This window comes from Arachis stenosperma, chromosome 4 (assembly GCF_014773155.1).
Source record: "Arachis stenosperma cultivar V10309 chromosome 4, arast.V10309.gnm1.PFL2, whole genome shotgun sequence".
In the NCBI taxonomy this organism is placed as follows: domain Eukaryota; kingdom Viridiplantae; phylum Streptophyta; class Magnoliopsida; order Fabales; family Fabaceae; genus Arachis; species Arachis stenosperma.
In genome coordinates, this window is record NC_080380.1 from 18,242,616 (window position 1) to 18,264,625 (window position 22,010).

General features: G+C 26.1%; 1 protein-coding gene across 1 annotated transcript; it reads right to left on the reverse strand.

Annotated features, from left to right (window-relative positions):
• Positions 1-1,183: 1,183 nt before the first annotated feature.
• LOC130974723 (topless-related protein 2-like) lies at positions 1,184-14,478 on the reverse strand. The gene is made up of 22 exons (XM_057899579.1): positions 14,399-14,478; positions 12,262-12,441; positions 9,542-9,655; positions 9,041-9,199; positions 8,744-8,952; positions 8,518-8,609; positions 8,141-8,389; positions 7,943-8,012; positions 6,846-6,919; positions 6,577-6,672; positions 6,341-6,433; positions 6,108-6,235; positions 5,787-6,024; positions 5,425-5,709; positions 4,953-5,063; positions 4,674-4,850; positions 4,365-4,493; positions 3,342-3,437; positions 3,074-3,256; positions 2,793-2,971; positions 2,021-2,142; positions 1,184-1,305 (listed from the first exon to the last, which is right to left on the reverse strand). Exons 1-22 carry the CDS (start codon positions 14,476-14,478, stop codon positions 1,184-1,186), a joined length of 3,186 nt encoding a protein of 1,061 aa, XP_057755562.1.
• Positions 14,479-22,010: the final 7,532 nt, after the last annotated feature.

The window sequence follows — 22,010 nt, forward strand, 5'->3', positions numbered from 1 at the left end:
AATAATAATAATAATAATAATAATAATAATAATATTTCATCAAGAAAGTAATTCACTTAAAACTGTTGTGAAATATTTGTTACTGTGACACTAAAATAATATAATATAAAATAATGATAAAGAAAATATTATTTATTTATTAAAAAATAATAGATAATTACATGCAAATATTCAAGTCAAAGTCAAAATTATTGTAATAATTAGGAAGCTAAATATTAATCAAATTAAAGCACTTTCTTGTTGATTTTCCATCCTTTAGAAGACACAAAAAGAAATAGTGAGAATTGCACTTGAGGAATAGCAGATGATGGCTTTGAATCCTCTACGGAGAAGAAAATGGATTTGAACAGGTGGTAGAGACAAAACCGTGACACTAGTAAAAAGAGCATTAATTAGAATAAGATAAATAATTTTTAAAATAGAACCGGCCGGGTAAATAAGATAAAATTAAGTAGAATATTTTTTTTTTTTTGAAACAAAGAAGCTCAACACAAACTTGGAACGGAACACAAAGAATGCGACACAAGTTGTAGACTCTACATAAAATTCAAAACAAACTATCCCAGTATTATCTCTGGCATTGCCATCAACAACTAAAGAGATCTTCACACCTCCACTTTTTATAATTTAGAAGTGATAAGTTGATGATGTTTCCAGCACATTTAATTTTATTCTAAAATAATCTACGATTCCTTTTTAACCAGATGTTCCACACAATTGCGAAGAAGCTTACAAACCACTTTTTTTCTCATCTCTTTTCTACTAGTAGCACCTGTCCAACTTTAAAAATGTTCCTTCAAAGAATCCGGCACAGATCACGGTTGGCCAAAATCGGATAGTAATAGATAAAGTGATTAATTTAAAAAATTTAGAGGTGTACTATATTTTTATTTAATTAATAATTGTTCATATTATTTAAAAAAATTATTGGTTATTTAACATAACATCTTAACTTAAATACTAATAATGAGGAATATTTTAAAAATAACAATTAAATAGGTATAATAAAGGGTAGCATTGTACCAAAAAAAAAAAAAACAGTCATAATAATATTAATTAAGAACTAGCAAATAAATCCCAGGCAATGATAAACAATGTACAGAAACATTTGAAGCGATGATAAGTTATATAGTTATATATCATCTTTATTTTAATGATGATGATTGCGAAAAATAAAATCTAGTTATATTGTATTTGCACCACTGTTTCCATCATCAGACACTGTCTCCTCCATGGCACTGCTGCATGCTCGGCCACCGTGGCGCGGCGGTTTTCCCGCGCGTTTAAATTTTCCCACCCAGCTACCTGAATATTTTTGAAAAAAACAAGGTAAAATCTTTTTTTTATATACTAATTTAACAGTACTCTAAAAATGTTCATTGTCACTAACAAGACTAAAACAAATAAAATAAGTGAAATATGTCAAATGTACATAAATTAACTTTGAAATAGAATTGATATGAATGTAACACATTAAAATGAGACTTGGAGTGACTATTTTTGACAGGACGTGAGAAAGTCCAATGCCATTGGATTTCTAAGTTAATCTGCTTTTCTTAAACTTCGAGAATGCTTCTTGTAGATTGCAAAATGAAAAATAATAAAAATAGAAATTTCACATATTGCAAAAAGCTTCACATCTATATTCTTATATTTTTCCAATAAATCTCATTTTTAGTTGTTATATCAAATTTAGATCAATCATGTTACGCATATACTAAAATCAGCCACTAGTATAAAATATATGTTAAAATATAAATACATATTAAAAATAAATTAAACCACAAATATATTTATATACTAATATATTAGTAGCTGGTTTTAGCGTATAAATAGTATCCTTTAATTTAGTTTTACTCTCAAATGTATCATGTTGTTGCTTTTGTATATCCATAAAAGTTTCTTTATCTAACCATATCCAAACGGACCCAAATAAACTGTTCCATTTCATACAACCAACAATACCAAAACAAACTGAAGATAGAGGTGAGTGAGTGAGTGAGATGGTGCCTAACAATACCATTATTTCCTCGACGAGAAGCTTGGGGCTCAATGACCTTAATAGCTCCATTGGACAGTCCAACTGCAAATTGATTCGGCTCCTGTGGATTTGCTGCAAGTACAGCCGCATACACATTTTCGCTACACAATACATCAATACAAATAAAGGTTAAGGTATGTATATATATATATATATATATATATATGTCATTACGAAATATGTATGTCTTATAAGATTATAACTAGGGTCCGGTCCAATCCGTTCGGGTAGGGTAGGGTACGGCCCGCACCTCATATATAACACATATTGCACCTCATATATAACACATATTTTATAAAAATCTCTCTGTATAGTGAAGGAAGTGAGAGTTGAACCCACAACCTCTCTTATGTAATGACTTATAATAAGTGAACAACCACTAAATTAGTTAGTTAATTTAATAATTTAGAGCATTAGTTTTTTATTTTTTATGTTATTAATATGTATAAAATTTGAAATAATTGAATTTTATATTTACTTGAAAAAAATTTGATATTTCTGCGGGTAGAATAGGGTAGGATAGGGTTTAGAATTTTAGGGTGCGGGTAAGGTTTAGAATTTTAGGGTAAGATAGGGCAGAGTTTTAATGAAATTTTCAACTGGCAAGTAGGATTAAGGTATGGACCCTACCCTACCCATTTGCCAGCCCTAATTATAACTACCTATTTTTTTACAAGCGAGATAAGATGTTACAAATTCTACTAATCTAAAACACAATAGAATAAAAGAAAAAAAAAAACATTTGAAGTACCTATTTGGTAAGTTTGGGGTCATGAGGTAAACAGATGGAGCTATACGACATCGCAGCATCAAGATGTCAGCATTAAATATTACAATGTTGCCATCGGTGAGAGCAGTATAGATCAATTTGCCATTGCCCGAGTATGTAGCACATGATATGGAACCGGACATATGAGCCTTTGGAACCCACTGCAATAACAATAATAATCCAAACACACAAAATAGTTTCATTGACACCAAATTGAAAACATGGACTGCGATGTTTTGAGGCATAGATGCCTATATTATTACCTGCATAACCAGTTCCATTCTTGATGCATCATATAGACTTAGCACCTCGCGGTGGCATACCAGCAAGTTTATCTGATTACAGTGAAATTGCACTTGAGTATCGCCAGTTACTGGACTTTCGTCGCGCAAATACATTTTCAATGATTTCTTCAAATTCCATGTGTCAATGCTCCAAAAGAAGATCTACAAAATAAAACGCGCATGAATAATTATATTTTTAACAGATAACCTGCCAGAAAACTAGAATCGGACGATTAACCATTCATACCTGAGCATCGGCATCTGATGAAACTAAGACAGCCAGCAGCATTGAAAAAGCTAAACTAGTGATGCACTTCTCATCACCAGTCAATTTAGCTTTGACCTAAACACCAAATAATTAAGGAGGGTACATGCATTAGTATATATGATTAGAGTTTAACACAGCGATGGATCCAAAAAAAATTTAATAATAGAGACAAAATATATATAATATGATAATTTTTATAATAAAAATATTATGTTTATATAAAAAATTAATTAATAAATTATCTATTATAAATTTATATATATATTATTTAATTTATTTTTATTATATATTTTATATTTTAAAATTTATTATGTACAAATAATTATTTTTTATGTATATATAATATAATTGTTAGTATAATGATATTTTTATAAAATATGATTAGTCTTTTGAATATCTAATTATAAATTAAAAAATTAAAATAATAATTTAAATAATAATATATAATTTAAAATTTTATTTTTTTATATTTTATATTTAAAAAGATTGAATAATTTTTCATTAACAATATAATTAAAATGTCTCATTTTTATATATCTGTTGTTAAACAATTATTTAAAAATGTTTAAAATTTATCTTTTATACAGTTAGTTCTGATGTTAATGATATTTACAATTAAAAAAGTTCATTCAATTAATATAATAATTATGAAAAAATTAAAATTAATTTCAAAAGAAAAATACTAATAAATAAATAATATTTTTTTAAATCAATTTTTAAAAAAGAATACCAATTTTGTTTAAATTTGAGAATTTATTATTATAATACACATCTAATATGAAATTTTTAAATTGACTATTAAGTGTCAAAAATTAAATAAAAAACTATTATAAAATTAAATTTAATAATTTAATAAAAACAAATAAATATTATTATTATATATTATTTAAAATAAATTCAAATCATAGTGGGAGGCTTCAATATAAGTAAATCCGTCCCTGGTTACAAATAAACAACAAAGTCTATTCCCAAACATTCCTTGCTTGCGGGTTAAGTAATTACCTCTTCCGACTGAATGTTGTAAATATGGATGGAGGAATCTTCCTTTCCAATTGCAACAACGTTATTATCTTGAGGGTGAAATGCAAGGCAAGTTGAACGAGGTGGTGGCGACATGAAACTCACCATTACCTGAATAACACATATGGCAATACTTTGTCACACCTCACAATCATAGTACTTTGTTCGTCACTCACATGCCATATATATTATTACTTATTAGATATAGATATATATTTTATATGATATAAAAATACAAAATCAAATATAGTCTGGTAGTAGCAAGGTGAAGATACGAGTTACATAAATTACCTTAAATGAGAGCATGTTGAAAAGTGTAAGTTTTCCTCCGCATGCTGACAAAACATAAGAATCGTTCTTTGAGATGATTGCACAAGGAATTGTGCCTTCTGAATTTTCTGGAACATCGTTTGTCATGACAAAACCGGAATTTGGTCGCCAAAGCACTGGACAAGCACTTGCCATCGCCTTTTATTCATTTAAAATAAAAGAAAAAAGTCAGTCACTCGATCAAAGTTTATATGAATATTTCAATTTAATTGTATAAGACACAGATAACTCTATGAAAACCTTTCCAGTAGGATTCAATTCAGTTCGATTCCATCGCCACAGCTTCTGAGTCCCATCGGAACCAACACCGAGAAGGCCAACTCCGTTATTCATGTAGACAAGTCGAGCAACCTTGTCGGAACAAATTAAATGTACATCCATTATTATTAATCACATGCTAACTACTTACTTAAAAATATTTTTATGTAAAGATGATTATTCAAAACAGATACAAAAATAAATGTATAATTTAATTTGTTTTTAATATGTATTTTGTGTTTTAATTTATATTCTATCTTAAAAGCTGATTTTAATAATAAATTTTAATGTCCATCTGATATAATATAATTTAATAGTTTAGTTAAACATATTAAATTATCAAATTATCTAACAGTTGTTTTTTGGAAGACAACTTTACTTGGCGCGAGTGATCACCTAATTAATCACATATCAACCGTGCAAACTATAAAAGAATGTAAACATAAATGTATACCTTGGCTGTGGGATACATGGTATCGGGCAGAGTAATCATTTGACACTTAAGTATTTCTGGTAATTCCGTAAAAGATTTAGATCTACGAGCAGAGCTACCCTCTCCGAGTTCCAAATGAGTCATGGCTGGATTGGTATTCGCTTTGGACGAAGCCCGGCAAGACCAAGCTTGAATGGCCCTTAAGTGCTTGATGCCGTCGGCGTTAGCAAAAATCTTTACCCTGCCATCTGCGGTGGTTACAGCAAGCAGACTCCCTATCCTATTAAACCTCACCCGGGGGACACTCTGTATCCATGAACCATGATCCACCATTACAAACGTCTAGAATCAATTAAATAATTAAATTAATTAATACTACTCACAGATAAATTGCCATCAACTTGTACACTAGCTAGAATATTAGGGTTGTCCAGCTCCCAGAACTTTATCAGCTTGTCTTCGCCGGCAACCAAGAAGCGATTCTTGGTCGTGTCGAATTGCATCATGCCCATCGATTTCTTTCCTAATCCAGCATAGGTTCTCTTTATAACTCCATCATTTTCATTCCACTCAACTAGGAAAGAATCTCCATTGTTTTTACTTGTCCCGCAACAAAACAATCTGAGAGAGGATAGAGCATAATATTAAGTCAACTAATTAACGAAACAAATACTCATTATTAAGTCAGTCAGTTAAATTCTTACTTAGTTCCATCGGCGCTATAGAGCATTGTGGTGCAGTATTTTCCATGGGCATCATATTCCACTTTTGTGTCCGAGTTATCAAACAACCACGCCTTTATTTTTCCATCAACACTACTTGACAATATGTACTGCGCCCATGCATATAACATTTGTTACATTCATCAGTCAATTATTCATTCCCGTGAAAAACATACACAAGATTACAATCAATATCAGTGTTAGAAAAATTTGACCTCAACGTTTTCCTTCACATTCATACAAATAGAATAAACCGCTGCTTCGTGACCTTGGAAGTTAAACAGGTTGTGTCCGGTTAAGTCCCACACCTAATTAAGAAAACTTTCTCATAATTAGACAAGCCATTACAAATGAAACATGAAACTTTTTTTTCTAGTAGTTAGGGTTTGAGCTTTAAACTCGAATCGTATCTATAAGACCTTAGATTCAAATCTAGAAATTTTTTCGTCACCTTTATGAGCTTATCATCCCCGCAAGTTACCATGCATAGCTGTTTGTGTGGGGAAGAAAACGCCAAATCATTGACACTGCCAACATGAGCATCAACCTATAAAAGTCAAGTATATACATTAGTAAGAAATTACATAAATCTCTATTACATTCATATCAATCATAATTATTAATCTAAATATATAAATGTATACATTAGTAAGAACATCATAAATCTCTGTTACATTCATATCAATCATAATTATTAATCTAAATATATAAACGAAGTACCTCCAAATGCTCTTTTAAGTCATTAGGTGCTTGATAAGTATACAGATGAACCAAATGCTTTGTGAAAGCAACCCCTAAACACAGTTATTATAAATCATTAGCAGAAGTTTTATAAAAGACATATACTCTTTTCTCTGATGAAAAGTTTAAATGACATTTTCTTCTTTTCGGTTTGTAAATGTTTTTTTTTATATAATTAAAAAATATTAATATAAAATATATATTTATTATATTATCTTTGTTTGTAAATTTTTTTTCTTGTATAACTAAAAAATGATTAATATAAAATATATATTTATTATTAATATAATAAATTTTATTTTTAATCATGAAATATATAAAAAATATAAATTAAATATTTTTATAATAATTTAAAAGATTTTATATTATTATTTAAATTAACTCAATATTATTACTAATTTATATATATTTATAATAATTATTAAATGATATTTTAATTAAATAAATTTAAATATATTTTATTTTAATTTTATATTATTATTATTTAAGTTAACCAAATATTATTATTAACTTATATATCAATATAATGATTATTAAAAAGTATTTTCATTAAAGAAAAAAATTTGAAATCAACCATTTTTATTTATATTGAACAATATTTTTAATTAGGGTTGGATTTATATTAGACTTCTTCTTGTTTAGGGAGAGACTCTTTTCATCAAATACATTGTGTTATCTAAGTATTTTTTATTAGTAATAATATAGACTTAATTATAATTAATTTTGTAATAAGAGTACATAAAAAGTACATAAATATAATTATCTAATAAATATTTTTTAGATTTATAATCTAAAAAGTTTTTACTTTAAAATTTGAGAGTAAAAATCTAAAAAATATTTATTAAACTTTAAAAATATTTACATACATATGATTACACTTTATGTATTATTATTAATTACAATTGAACTTATATTATTATTAATGAAAAATATCTAAAAAAACATTGAAATATACATTCTTTTAATCTTATAAAATAATATTTTATAAATAGAAAAGAAAATATTATCTTCATATCTCTCTAGTTTTAATTCGCATTGTCCTTATCCTTGATTAACAAAAACATAAATGCATTTACCAAGATATCTGCCGTCAGCGCTCCATGATACACGGCAAACGGATATATTCGAGTCTTTGGCATACGCAGCCTGTACAACCGTTTACAATTATTATTGCTAAAACTCGGTAGTAAATATATATGCAACCTTCCAAAAAAATTAAAAATAAAAAAAGTATTTATGAAAGAGAGAGAAATTGAAGTGTTAAATTAGTAAACCTGAAATAAGACCGAGCAAGTAGCACTGTTCCAAATGGCAAAAGGCTTTAAGATTGGCCTCTCATTGCGTCCTACTTCCCAGAATGAAATTTCACCACTTGCAGTTCCGATAAGAAGTGAGGAATGAAGAGAAGGATGAAAATCCATGCTTGTAACTGTTGATCCTTGATTCAATGTACAAAACAGCGTTCTAGTAAGGTCGTCAAGAGACCGAGGGACTTGTTGACGGACCACCAGAGAATTCGTCGCCTGTATACATTATTTGGATGCTTTAAATTCATTGAGACAAATAATAACAAAAAGAAAATATATTCGACACCTATTCGCAAGCCTTTGTCATAGAAATAAAAAATAAAAAATTATAATAGAATAAGTACCTCGATTGCTTGTGGAACAGATCGCAACCGTTTTCCCCGCTGCTCGTTATTCATAGGAGTAGGTGGTGTCCTGGAATGCTTCAATGCAGACACTACAAGGATTTAACATAAAAATGTTAAAAATATATTCATACATATACCTCTATCTTTAAGGTTTAAAGTTTTAAAATAAATAATTTCACGGCCACAATATAAATTTAAAGGTGGAGAAATTCATTTTCATTACCTAAGGTTTGGTTCAGGGGAACAGACGTCCCGGCCCCAGTCGCAGCCGCAACCGCAGAAGGATTAACAGCTGCCGGGACTGATGGTGACCTTGGCGCGCTTGAGCTTGCACCGGCCGGACCGGGAGGAGAGCATGTGTGGTCAACGAACAGAGTCCTTATGTCCGGATTCGGCTTTGGGTTCTTGCAGAGCTGATGCTGCCAATTCAGACTTGTATAGATATAGAGAAGTCAAGTCAATCAAAGAAGTCACCAACACTAAAACATATTACTATTTTCTTACGGAAATTATTTACTACCTCTGATTAATAAGTGTTCGTAACCTTGATGGCTTCAATGAAGGAAATACAAGCTTGTCATTCAAACGGGGATTTGCTTCGATCAGTTTCTTAAGCTCTACTATCATTGTTTTCCTAGCTGTTTTGGTATCCCCGTATTTTGATAACTGTTCATTATCCCTGCCATTATTCATCAATCAAAACCCATTAATTTTTATTCGTGGTGCATGCTACTAATTAAATTAACAATAAAGTATACCTTTTCTCTGGATGTTTGTAATTTTATTAAAAAATACTTTTAACGTTTAATTTTATTTAATTTTATTGCTAATATTTTTAAATTGTGTCAAAATTATCCTTAAAAATTTTTAATTTTGTCTCTGGTATTTTACATGAAGTTAATATCTAAGAATAATTTTAACATAAATAAAAAATGTTAGAAATAAAAATAAATACAACTAAATATTAAAAATATCTTTAAAAAAAATTCACAAATATTAGGTTAAAAAAAATATATGTTACCTAAAGTTTTCAAGGGTTAACAGATATGTGATTTCTCTGTATAATTCTTCATTGTATGTTTGGAACACTTTCAAATCCTTCCCCAGTATTTCAAGAGCCCTTGTTTTCTCCTTACTACAAATTAAATGAAATTGTTACGTTAGATTGAGGTAAAACAAATCCAAACAAAAAAAATTAATATTTGGTTTTTAAAATTTTAATTTTAAGAAAATCTGAACAGATTAATTTTAATACCACAACATTACAACTTAAGCAATTCCAATATCAAATTACTTCTATCGAGTATATAAACAAAAATACACATAAAAAATTTAGAAAAGAAATACAAGTACACTCAAAATTAGTTAATTTTGTTAAAATTATTTTGTTTAAATTAATTTTGAGTAAAGTATTGTTTTTATCTTCAACGTTTGGGGGTAAGTCTTAAAGTTGTCCTTAACGTTTGAATCGTCCTCTTCAAATCCTAATGTTTCAAAATTGACTCAATGTTATCCTGATTTTAGAAATCTGTTAACAGAATTGACGGTGGACAAAATTGAGACGATTTTAAAACGTATAGGACAAACACGTTGGGGACAACAACGATACATAGAAATAAATTTTAATTTTATCATTTAATAATATCAATTTTTTATGGTACATAGTTATTCAAATTATTTTTTAGTCACATCTAAATAAATTATACTTAATCACATTAATTTTATTCTAAATAAATTTATTTTTTATAATTTTACTCTTAAAAGTTTTTATTCATCATAAAATGTTTGTAGGATGATTAGTACCTAAACTTGTGAGAGAAAAAATGATACTTATACAATAAAGTAATGTGATTCTAGTCATTTTACAAACATTTCATGTTGAGTAAAAATCTTTAAAAGTAAAATTATAAAAAAAAATTTTATCTAGAATCAAAGTAATGTGATTAAGTGTAATTTATTTAAATGTGATTAAAAAATAATTGAATAACTATATACAGTAAAAGATTGATATTAGTGAAGGATAAAATTAAAATTTATTTCTATGTATCGTTTTTGTCCCAACCGTTTTGTCCTATTTAAGTCTCTAACGTTTTAAAATCGTCTCAATTAATCAATTTTAAAACGTTAGGGATTTAAATAGAACGATTCAAATATTAGGACAACTTTGAGGGATAAAAATTAAAAACGATATTTACTCTTAATTTTATATCTTAAATTATAAATTTTAAACTTTAAAATTAATTAATGTTGACTAACTAAAAATTAATTCTTTATATATTTTCAAATATTATAAAATTGTATGATATACTTCAAAAATTATTTATGCTTCTGTTTTTAACATTTTACTGGTCTAACATAAAATTGCAACGATATATTTAATCATTCTCAAATCTCAATCCAACAGTTTAAGAAACCATTTTCTATTTGCTTTTATCTCTGAATTCTCAAATAAGTGCATATACAAACAGATTGAATATAAAGTCACCAAAGAAAAGAGTGATTGAATATAAAATCTTTTAGTTATTTTAAAATATTTGAAATATAAGTTTTGTCCACTACTTTGTAGTCTTTCAAGTATATTTTTTTATCAAAAATATTTAGTAATAAAAAAATATTAATCAAATAAGACAATAAATAAATAAAAATTAAATAGACAAATTTAAATTATTTGGACTAATTATTTTTTATCTTCCTATCATCATACTTTTTTATTTACCCTAATTCTAATATAAACAACATAATTCATTGAATATTAAGTACTCGTAACAATCAACACTAGATATCATGTAGCAAAGCATTCAAACAACATGAAAAATGAAAACATGAATTTAAGAAGGGTTTGTAACTATTTAATAAAAGATTCTGGCGGTTCAAGTGAGGCTATAATTAAAAAAAGAATATAACCCAATATCCAAGTCGACCAATTAAATTACCTAAACGAAGCGAATTCATTGTAGTGGTTTGGTAAAAATCTATAGAATTTATCGAATTTATTGGTCTAATCACTTAAGACACCTATCTTTAATTTTAAAAAAATTATTATATCAAATATGTTTGGTACGTATTGACAAGTATTGTAATAGGCTTGCTAGTTCATCCTTCAAATCGTGTTCCTAAGCTTGTTGATTGTTCACTTAAATAATGATGTTTTGTTGAAAACAAGTTAAAACTTTATTAAAAAAATTATTTATTTTACAAATTAATTACTTTATTTCCCTATTTTTTCTTAAGTAAAAATAACAGTATAAATACTAATATTTTTCTCAACTAAAAATAAAGCATTATTATATTAATTTAAAAAAAAAGTGAAAATTAGATGCAGTAAAACAATTAAATGATTTAAATGATTTAACTAAATTTTTATTTAACGGTTCTTAGTTATTAACTTCATGTGAAGTTGACTGCAATTGAATTTTCATCTTTAAAAAATAATGTTTCATTAATTTTAATTTTAAAAATATCAGCTTCTATCTACATAATGGTAACATATATAAACAATAAATTTGAAATAAAAATAAGTTTCTTTTGGGCCGTTTGACACAAATTTTCTTTCAAAAAAATATATATAATAAAAATCTGTTAGATATTTAACACAATTTAACACAATTCATGCATCTTCGCATCTTAATTATTATCTTTATATAAAATATTTTCGTATAAATAATCACATATAAATATATACACAAACAACAATGTGAATAAAAGTAGCAGTAGTATGAAAACACAAATAATATAATAAACCTGTCCAAGGCTTCGAGATATTTCTGCTTCCTTATTTCAAAGCACATTTTCATGGAGTAACGGTTGTCAGTCAATTTGGTGAAACCAGATAGGTAATTCTCAACTATTTCCCACTCTCCGTTCAATGCTTTCTCTTCAAAGTACTTCATATCAAAGAAGTATCCAGATTCTTGCTGCAACCTACATCACACGCAAACAACAAACAAAAAACAATAATAACGATCGCAGTCAATTCCCAGTTTACTAATTATTTTATAAATGACATCATTAATAATTCTCTTAATTGACATAATTATTATTTCAATTTATGGGTACGAATTTGTTAGAGGATAATGAAAATTAATTAATAATTATTAATAAAAAAATGTATACCAAAAATTTAAATTTGTATGTTCAATCATTTTAATAACTAATTTTTTTATTATTCTCCTAAATTTATTTCTGGGAGAGTTTTCTTTTTACGGGGGTGCATGTATTCTTATGGGTGTTGTCAGCCCCAAGATATAAAAAAAATGTGGGACTCAATTTAGTAGTCATATTTTTTTTTTCTCTTCTTTAGGATGTATATTAATATCTAAGAAAAAATCTGGATTCCATCCACATTCAAAATATCATCATATCAAATTAAATTTGTGTTTTTGAGTTTCGGATCTAACCTGATTAAAAAAAATTAGCATTTTTTTAAAGAATAAAAAAACTTTTTTTCATTATTTTTTTAAATTTGGTTACTTCTAAAATATTATTAAATAATATTTTTTAAATAATAAAAAAAATAAAACAACCAAACATAGACAATCATATCCAGAATTAGAACAAAACAAAATAGAAGTGAGGGCCACAAAGCAACCAGTATTAGGAATTAAATGCAAGTAAAACAGAAAAAGCAGATTAGCGGCAAAATGCAGGAAAACTGCGGGCTTTCTGGCATGGTGACAAACGAGGCCAGAAGAGTGAGGAATGACTAACGGTGAGCCATCTAACCTTTAGCATAGTGACGACAGGGGATCGACGATGGTGGTCGGTGCATCATTAAAACTAGTGATGAGAGGTACTTAAGGGGACGCAGGGCCAAAATGGAAGAGAGTGAAAAATAGGATTAGTGATGATGTTTGAATTAGGGTTACGTTACATTCACAGAGTACAAATATTTTTATTTATTTATAATATTTTTTAATTATTTAATTAATCAACACGCAAATATATCTATAAAATCTAATAATCAAATCAGATCTGATATAAGTGTAAATGGACTAATATCTGCAAAGTTCAGACCAAATACAGATTTATTTACCCATTATCACAATGAGCAGGTGAAATACATAAAAAAAAGAACAAACAACATCAGTAAGATGAGAGACAAATGAAGCAAAGCAGAGAAGATATATCATTAGTGAACAACAAAGACAGAAAAGAAGTAGAATAATACACGAGTAAGATCATGGATTGGAACAGAACAAAGAAGCCACGAAAGATTAGAACAAGTAGAAAGACAAAATCAAAGAATAGAGAAAAGACTGATGCATACAAAAAAGGTTAAAGTTAAAACATTTTTATTTTTATTTTTTTTAAAATTTATCAGATACATGTATAACATTTAAATTTGATATATCATCCATTCTAAGGGCAAATACATAAATTAATATTCAATAGATCTGAATATCAAATTCTATCAAAGAAAATTGGATCAATACCAAATTAAAATTTCATATTGGTCGATTATATATGTTGTTCTACAACTCATAAGCTAAAGTATAAAATTATTTTTATTTTCTCAATAAACAAAAATTGAATTATGTTCTCCCATTAAAAATTTTTTATTTGTGTATTTTTTACAAAGATTTTCAGTAAAGACCAAGTTTTAAATTAAAAAGATTTAAAAAAATTTATTCATTAATTATTTTTTTGTACTCATAAAATTTCTCTCTTTTACTTCTTAAGTTTATTAGTAATTCAATAATGTATCAGATACAAATTATGTCTAGATGCATAAATTGCGAATGAACCTTAAAAATATATAAAAGACACATATTATTAAAAATAACAAATATATTATGCCTTAACTATGGTACACAATACAATCATACAGAAATAAAATTATATATGTAAATATTTTGAAGAAAAGGAGAACGGTGTTTACTTGTGAATAGTGTCCTTCAAGTTCTCTTCTTGAAAGAATTGGAGAATGAGAAACACCAATTCTCTGCTTAAGGATGACATTTTGTCTCACCCTTCTTACAGTAAAAACTATCACAACACCCACTAAAATGAAGAGATGAAAAATTTTTTAAAATCTAGAATTTTAAAAATTGAAAAGCCAAAGATAAATTATAAACACTGTTTAAAAAAAATTCAAAAAAACTAATTAAAAAGAGAAAAAGAAAAACATAAAAGAGAACTAAAATAAGAAAAAAAAAAGGAAATTAAAATATGCAAGAGAAAGAAAGAGAAAAGAGATGTTATGTCTTAATTCTTAAGTGAATGATATTGTTATGCTCTCAAGTCTCAACTAGGTGTTTTATAGTGATTTTTTTTCCAAAAATTTATCAGTGATAAGACACAGTACTTATAAAAATTTTGATAAATATTTGTACTTATTATTTTACTAAAATGACATGAGCATAGTAATCAGCAACAAATAAACAATTGTACTCTTTTGTAGCAATTTTTTATTTTGAATTTTGTACCGTAAAATGACATAATCTCTCAATAAACTTCTAGAAATTACACTATAATTAAATATTTGCTATACGATAAATGTATAAAATATTGATAAATATAATAAAATATTATTCATTAAAATTTTATAATATTCATTAATATTTTTTTATTATACTCATTAATGTTTTTACTTTTTATAGTATAACCATTATTTTTTTATTTATTTAATATCAATATATCAATATTTGTTAACATGATTATTGATTATTTTTTTTATAAATTTAATAAAGTCAGTTACACTAGTATTGGTATTCATTATATTATAAAAATATTAATGAGTATAACAAAAAAAATATGAATGAGTATTATAAAAAATATTAATGGATAATTATTTGATTGTATTGGTTAATATTTTTTTATAGTAAATCTTCACAAATTTAATAAATACACACGTCAGTACATATTGGTACACTAGTATAAATTAAATTTAAAATAAATAATATTCATCAAAATATAAATATATTAATGAGTATAATAAAAAATATTAATGTGTAATTATTTTATTATAATCATTAATTTTTTAATAATGTAATAATGAATATTTAATATGGTATAAAGTAGAAGAATAAGAATAAACATGATAAAAAAATTGATTTTTTTTGTGACTAAAAAAAATGATTGAGTACTGTACAAAAATTTTATAATATACGGCTATGGTCAACATGCACATATAGAAAGAGAGAAAAAATTATTATAAATATTTAATAGAGATAAATGACATTTTTAATATTTGTATAGTTTATTATTTTTAAAATTGACAAAAATACACTATATTATTTTCTGGATAATTTTTCATTAACTTATCCATTATATTGTTAGAGACTATTTTAATGCATAAAACTTATCTCAAAAATCACTTTTAAAAATTCACTCTATGAAAATATAAACTAATTTAATATTTATAAAATACTCGAATAGTTTATAAATATTGAAGAAGACAGTTCATTAGATAACTTGGTTAAATCTAATTCAATTTTTTTATGAGCATTAAAGTTATTTATATTTTTTATTATAATTATTAATTTATAAATTTTTTATTGTTAAAAATAGTAATTTATTCTCTAAATCAATTTCAAAAGAAATTCTCATTCATATACATTATAGAAGAAGAGTAGTGATACAGGGATTATTCTTTCATATCAATTGACTAACAAAGTGCCACAAATAATTAAAGAAGAATGCGAGAGATATAACAAAAATACAAATGAGTAATTGCAATCAAATATGGAGTAAAAACTTTATGTTCCATAAAATATAATAAAACCTCTTATTTTAAAATCTCTATGAAATATAAAAAGATATTTTAAAGTAAAGAAAAAAGTGATAAGTAAAAAGATTAATTATTATTAAATTTATGAATTTTATCTTTTTTTTTGTAATAAATCTTACTATTTTAATTTAATAATGATTCAATATTTTATTTTATTTCTCATTTTTAATCTTATTAATTTAGGAAAGGAGTAAAGTATCGTTTTTGTCCCCAACGTTTGGGGCAAATCCTATTTGTGCCCCTAACGTTTAAATCGTCCTATTTGTATCCCTAACGTTTGTAAAAGTGATTCAATATTATCCTACCATCAATTACACATCATGAAAGCTTTAGTTTGAGTTTTAAAAATCTCTTCTTGAAGTTAGAATACAAATATTTGGGATAGAATCGATGATCTACTCCGAAAAATAGCTCATCAAATGTTGAAACTAATTCTTACAACATTTACATAATTCACTTTTCTAAGGACATAACTGAATCTAAACACAAATAGTGGGTATAATATTAAAATCGAACACATCCAAGTGAGACCTAATTGAGAATGAATATATCTAAGTGAGAATAATTAAAAAATATAATCTGATTTGTTAGTATAATTGATAGTAGGATAACATTGAATCACTTTTATAAACGTTAAAGATACAAATAGGACGATTTAAATGTTAGAGACACAAATAGGACTTACCCCAAACGTTAGGGACAAAAACGATACTTTACTCTTTAGGAAAGTATGATCCCTAATAATTGCATTTAATAAAGTTTGACGTACTTGAATAATTTTAGATTTTTTTTTCTTTCAAAAAGTATTTTATTGGAAGCAAAATCTTTTAAATTCCAAAATAATAATTTAGTAGATAGATGTTATTAAATTTTTAAGATCCGGTCATCGCTTGTGGTTTATGTAGATTACGTAATGATAAAAATCTTGTTGCTAAATATTTACAGTATGAGGAAAGTTTAAATGGTGCCTAGCTTCTTTTCCGTTTAAGTCTAAATGATATATATATTTTGAAATGTTTATTCTTCATTTGTTTAATTGTTTGTGCTTAGAATTTAGATCGATAACATCAATTTTTTTCCTTCTATTTATACCCCAAAATAATTAAGAGAAATTTAAATAGTGTTTTTTTTTTTCATTTTCCATTTAAGTCAAATGATACTTCCTTCTTTTCAACTTATTTATCATTTTTGGACTTTTGTTTTGGTATTTTAATATTTTTAGATATTTATTCATTTGTGATATTTAGATAATATATTATAATAATATTTTTACACCAAACTTATTAATATATTTAATATGATTTAATTTGTATGTAATGTTGTTCATATAAAAAAGAATATTCAGATAACCGTTATAAGAATATAATAAAAGCATTTGACTCAATTATTCATGATCTAATTATCTATCTCATAAGTTATACAATTATAATTATTTAAACGGATGAATTAAAGACTATTTATTCAATAATTAAATGAGAATTTATCGATGGATTTAATTAATAAATAAAGTATTTCTTTATTTTAATATGATCTATTCAAATAGCTTAGCGTGTATACGTACTATTTTAACAAAAAAAAGCTTTCTTTTCCTTTAAATCCTAATTATTAAAAATTTCGTAATCTTCTCTTTAATTCATTGTCCTTATAGCACGCGGGTGTCTTTAACTTGTTAAAAAAATATTTTATTTATTAAAAAAGTTATTTTTTTATTTTTTTAGTGTATTTAATAAATTTTTATTAGTAAAAGTAAAAATATTAAAAAAATAAAAAAATTAGAAGTTATAATTTATATTTTGTTAAAAAATTTTTACTTTTAAAAAAATTTTAACATAATAAACAAACAGAAATAATATTAGTTAAAATTGTTAATATAATTATTTATGTTCTTCAATTTTATTAAAAATTTATACTTTAATTATTAATTTACATTTTTTAAAGTATATTTTTATAGTGTAACCAACTAAACAATTAAAAAAAAAAAATTCTTTTTTTGCCATCTTTATATGAATAGTGTCCTAAATTTATAGATTTTACATTGGTTGAGATTATTATTAAGAGAGCAACAATGCATTTACTTCTTTTAAAGGAATTAATATAAGTGAGAGAGAACAAAATATTTAATGCAATACTAAGTCAAATATTGTAAAAAAGATAATTATTAACAAAGTTTATTTATCTTATGTGTGTTAAGATCACATATTGGTATTATTGCGAAATTGAGATTTGAAAAAAATTATTTTGTGTTGATTTAAAAACTTTAGTATTGTTTGAATTAATATTAATTATAATCATTAATATAATCATTTATGCTCTTACATCTTCAATTTTATAAATAATTTATACTTTTATTATTAATCTATATTTTTTAGAGTATATTTTTTAAGTATGACCATATAAATAATTTAAAAAAAAATTATTTTTGTCTTTTTTATATGAATAGTGCCCTAAATTTATAGGTTTTATATTCGTTGAGATTATTATTAAGAGGTCAATAATGTATTAACTTCTTTTAAAGGAATTAATATAAGTGAGAGAAAAATATATTTAATGCAATACACAATACTACGTCAAACATTGTAAAAAGGATAATTGTTAATATCGTTTGTTTACCTTGTGCCCTATAAATACACGTTGATATTGCATCTTCAAACAGAATTTATAGAAATTGATATTGTCCTGATTTCTTTAGTTGATGATAACGTCGGAGATGAAAAAAGTTTATGTTTTTATCTTGTTTTATGATTCTTGTTTTATCTCTTTACTCTACTTTGTATATGTTGAGTTTTTTTATATTAAAAAAAAAAACACTAACTATGGAATTTACTATAGAATTTTTCTTTTCATTTGCATAAATTCACTTGCCTTTTTCTTTTCAGCCAGCTGGTTATATGGCCAGTTTAGTCGGTGCGCGCATATTATTATTATTATTATTATTATTATTATTATTATTATTATTATTATTATGTCGACTTTTATAATTTTATCAAATTTTTAATTAAATTTTTTTATATATTCTTTAAATTAAATTCTTATATTATATCAAATTTTTTAACTAAATTTTTACCGTAATAAAAATGTTAGAATTAACAGAATATTCTGTTAAACTATGCAATATATTCAATATATTTTATATAGTTTAACAAAATATTTATTTTATTCGTTGGAATATTTTGTAATTAAGTATTAGATATATTTATTTTGTTTAATAAAATATTTTATTAATTTTAATATTTTTATTATAATAAAAATTTAATTATAAAATTTGATATAATATAAAAATTTAATTATAAAAAATATAAAAATTTAATTAAATTTAATAAAATTATAAAAACTTACATAATAATTAAATTTTGTTATTATTTTTTTTCAAAGCTATAAGAGATTTATTGATAAAAATCAATACATGTGTCCACACGGTACAAGGACATAAAAGAGAGAAAGAGGGGTAAAAATCCAAATTGGCCTCAAAGGGGAAAAAGAAGTATTACTTTAAAAAAGGGAAAGTGGAACTGAATAAAGAAACTATTGCAAAGCTCGTGTGACCTTATTGGAATTTTGAAGTTTGTAACACTCTAATATTCATATTTTTATACTCGAGTCATAAGTTAATAATAATAAAGTAATATAATTTAAGATGGAGTTATAATATATGTATATCTAGCAAGAATTAATAAACGAGAAATTTAAAAAGAGTAGAAAAAATCGCAAACGCAAACACTCACGTATCAAAAGTATTGCATTTGAATAAGTAGGGTAAAATAAAACTTAATAAAAAATAGAGTAAAGACAGAATATATATAGCTATGTATAATAGTCATTAGTCACGACTCGCGAAGTTTAGGTCGACCAGGATTACAATAATAAAAACAGTTGATAACAGTCTTATCTCTCCTAAAATACATCAATGCCTTTATAGGCAATTTTTCAAAAGAATATATATACATACGTCATTAGAGTTTTCCAAAAGAAAGAGGGAGAGAGAAATAAAAACAAGATAAAAATACGAATTCAAAATAACTTTGGTGTCTTCCAGATGAACTCCATCTTACCACAGAGCACTAGGACCTGCATCTAAAAAACAATAGATATATACGGAATAAGAACTCTTGACCCATGGGTTTTCACTTTTCAGTATGGTAAAAATGTCAAATAGATACAATATAAGATAACACGAACTCTCTAAGCCATCTTAAACTCCCATACATCAGTCGTTCCATCCTAGGTTCTCACTAATCTGTAATTAGGGGGAGAAAATTCTAATCTAATTCACTTTTATCAAAGTTTCCACAATTATTTACCTCCAAGTTTTCGTAATTTGCCAAACTCTAAACAGAACAACCCTCAACGTCAATTGACACCAATATGAGGAACCTCTCAATTATATAAACACAAGCAAGGCAATCAAGTAATTCACAAGTATTTCAATTAAAGCAATTAGCATATAATCATGTAATGGGTACAAATAAACAAGCCACGACAAGTAATTCACAGGTGAATCTGACATGTCTGGTAGCTAACCCTGGACAGTCCGTCCTTGAGCACATCTCTCAAGAGTAATTCACACCTCTTGGATGATTAAAATCCGGAAAGATCCAAGTGTCCGACTACATCTTGCGACGGAAGATCAACATTTGGGAGCAAGTAGAATCACTCTACTACGACAAGTGGAATCACTCCACTGTACTTCCCAAGCAGGTATGTCTCAAATCAGAGTTAATTTTTTATTGACTTCTTTCTCAATTCCATTTCACTCCATTCATAATCATAATCATCCTCAATCATTACCTTAGCTCGTTTTCCTTATCGTTCTCATCATATCTTGATTATACTCAGTCATCATTCTCTCTCAATCTCATCATCATCATACCTTAATCAAAAATCAATTATCACTCATCATCACTCCTTATCATTATATTTATCCTCATCATACTTGACTTCACATTTAGTTCATCTTTCTTCAACTCACTGTCTCAACTCGTTCAGTCTCATTCCTACCTCATCTACCCTCTATTTCACCGGCTCTAGACTCATAATAGGATTTACAGAGATTTAGAAAGCTCGAAGAATGGTTAAAAATACAAAAAATACATTTTCTGTAAAACTAGGCAGTTGTGCGTACGCATGCCTCGTGCGGACGCACGAGTTCACTTTTGCGCGTACGCATGGTACTTGCATGGTACACACACAAAATCTTTTAAATTCTGAAATGCCTATCATGTGTAGGCATGGATCATACGTACGCATGACCTCAAAATTTTGTAACTTCTGCAGAATTTAGTTTTAAAACCAAAATTTCAAACGTTGATAATTTTTTCTATAAAATTAATTTTTCAACCATTCTTAAACCATTGAAAATATTATTAAATAAATTTTTATAAAAATCTAATTTCGTTGAATTTCAATTCCTAGGACTGAGTTACGACCCACCAAAGTTGGTCAAAAACTCGTTTTTATCCAAAAATAGAAATTTCTCATTTCCAAGAAGTTTACAATCCAAACCAAACCAAAGCCATACCACATTCATCACTAAACAATCTTAACATAGATTCTTTCATTCTCTACTCCTCTAAGCATTCATCATCTAACAAATTAACTTCCACTTTATCAACCCATCTAAAAATTTTCATTCACAAATTCACCAAATCCTCATTATATCCACAACCAATTCAAACCACATTCTAGACCTCCTTAATAATACATCATCAAGCTCAACTTATATCAAATTATTTATCACATAAATCACCTATTTTCGTCCAATTCT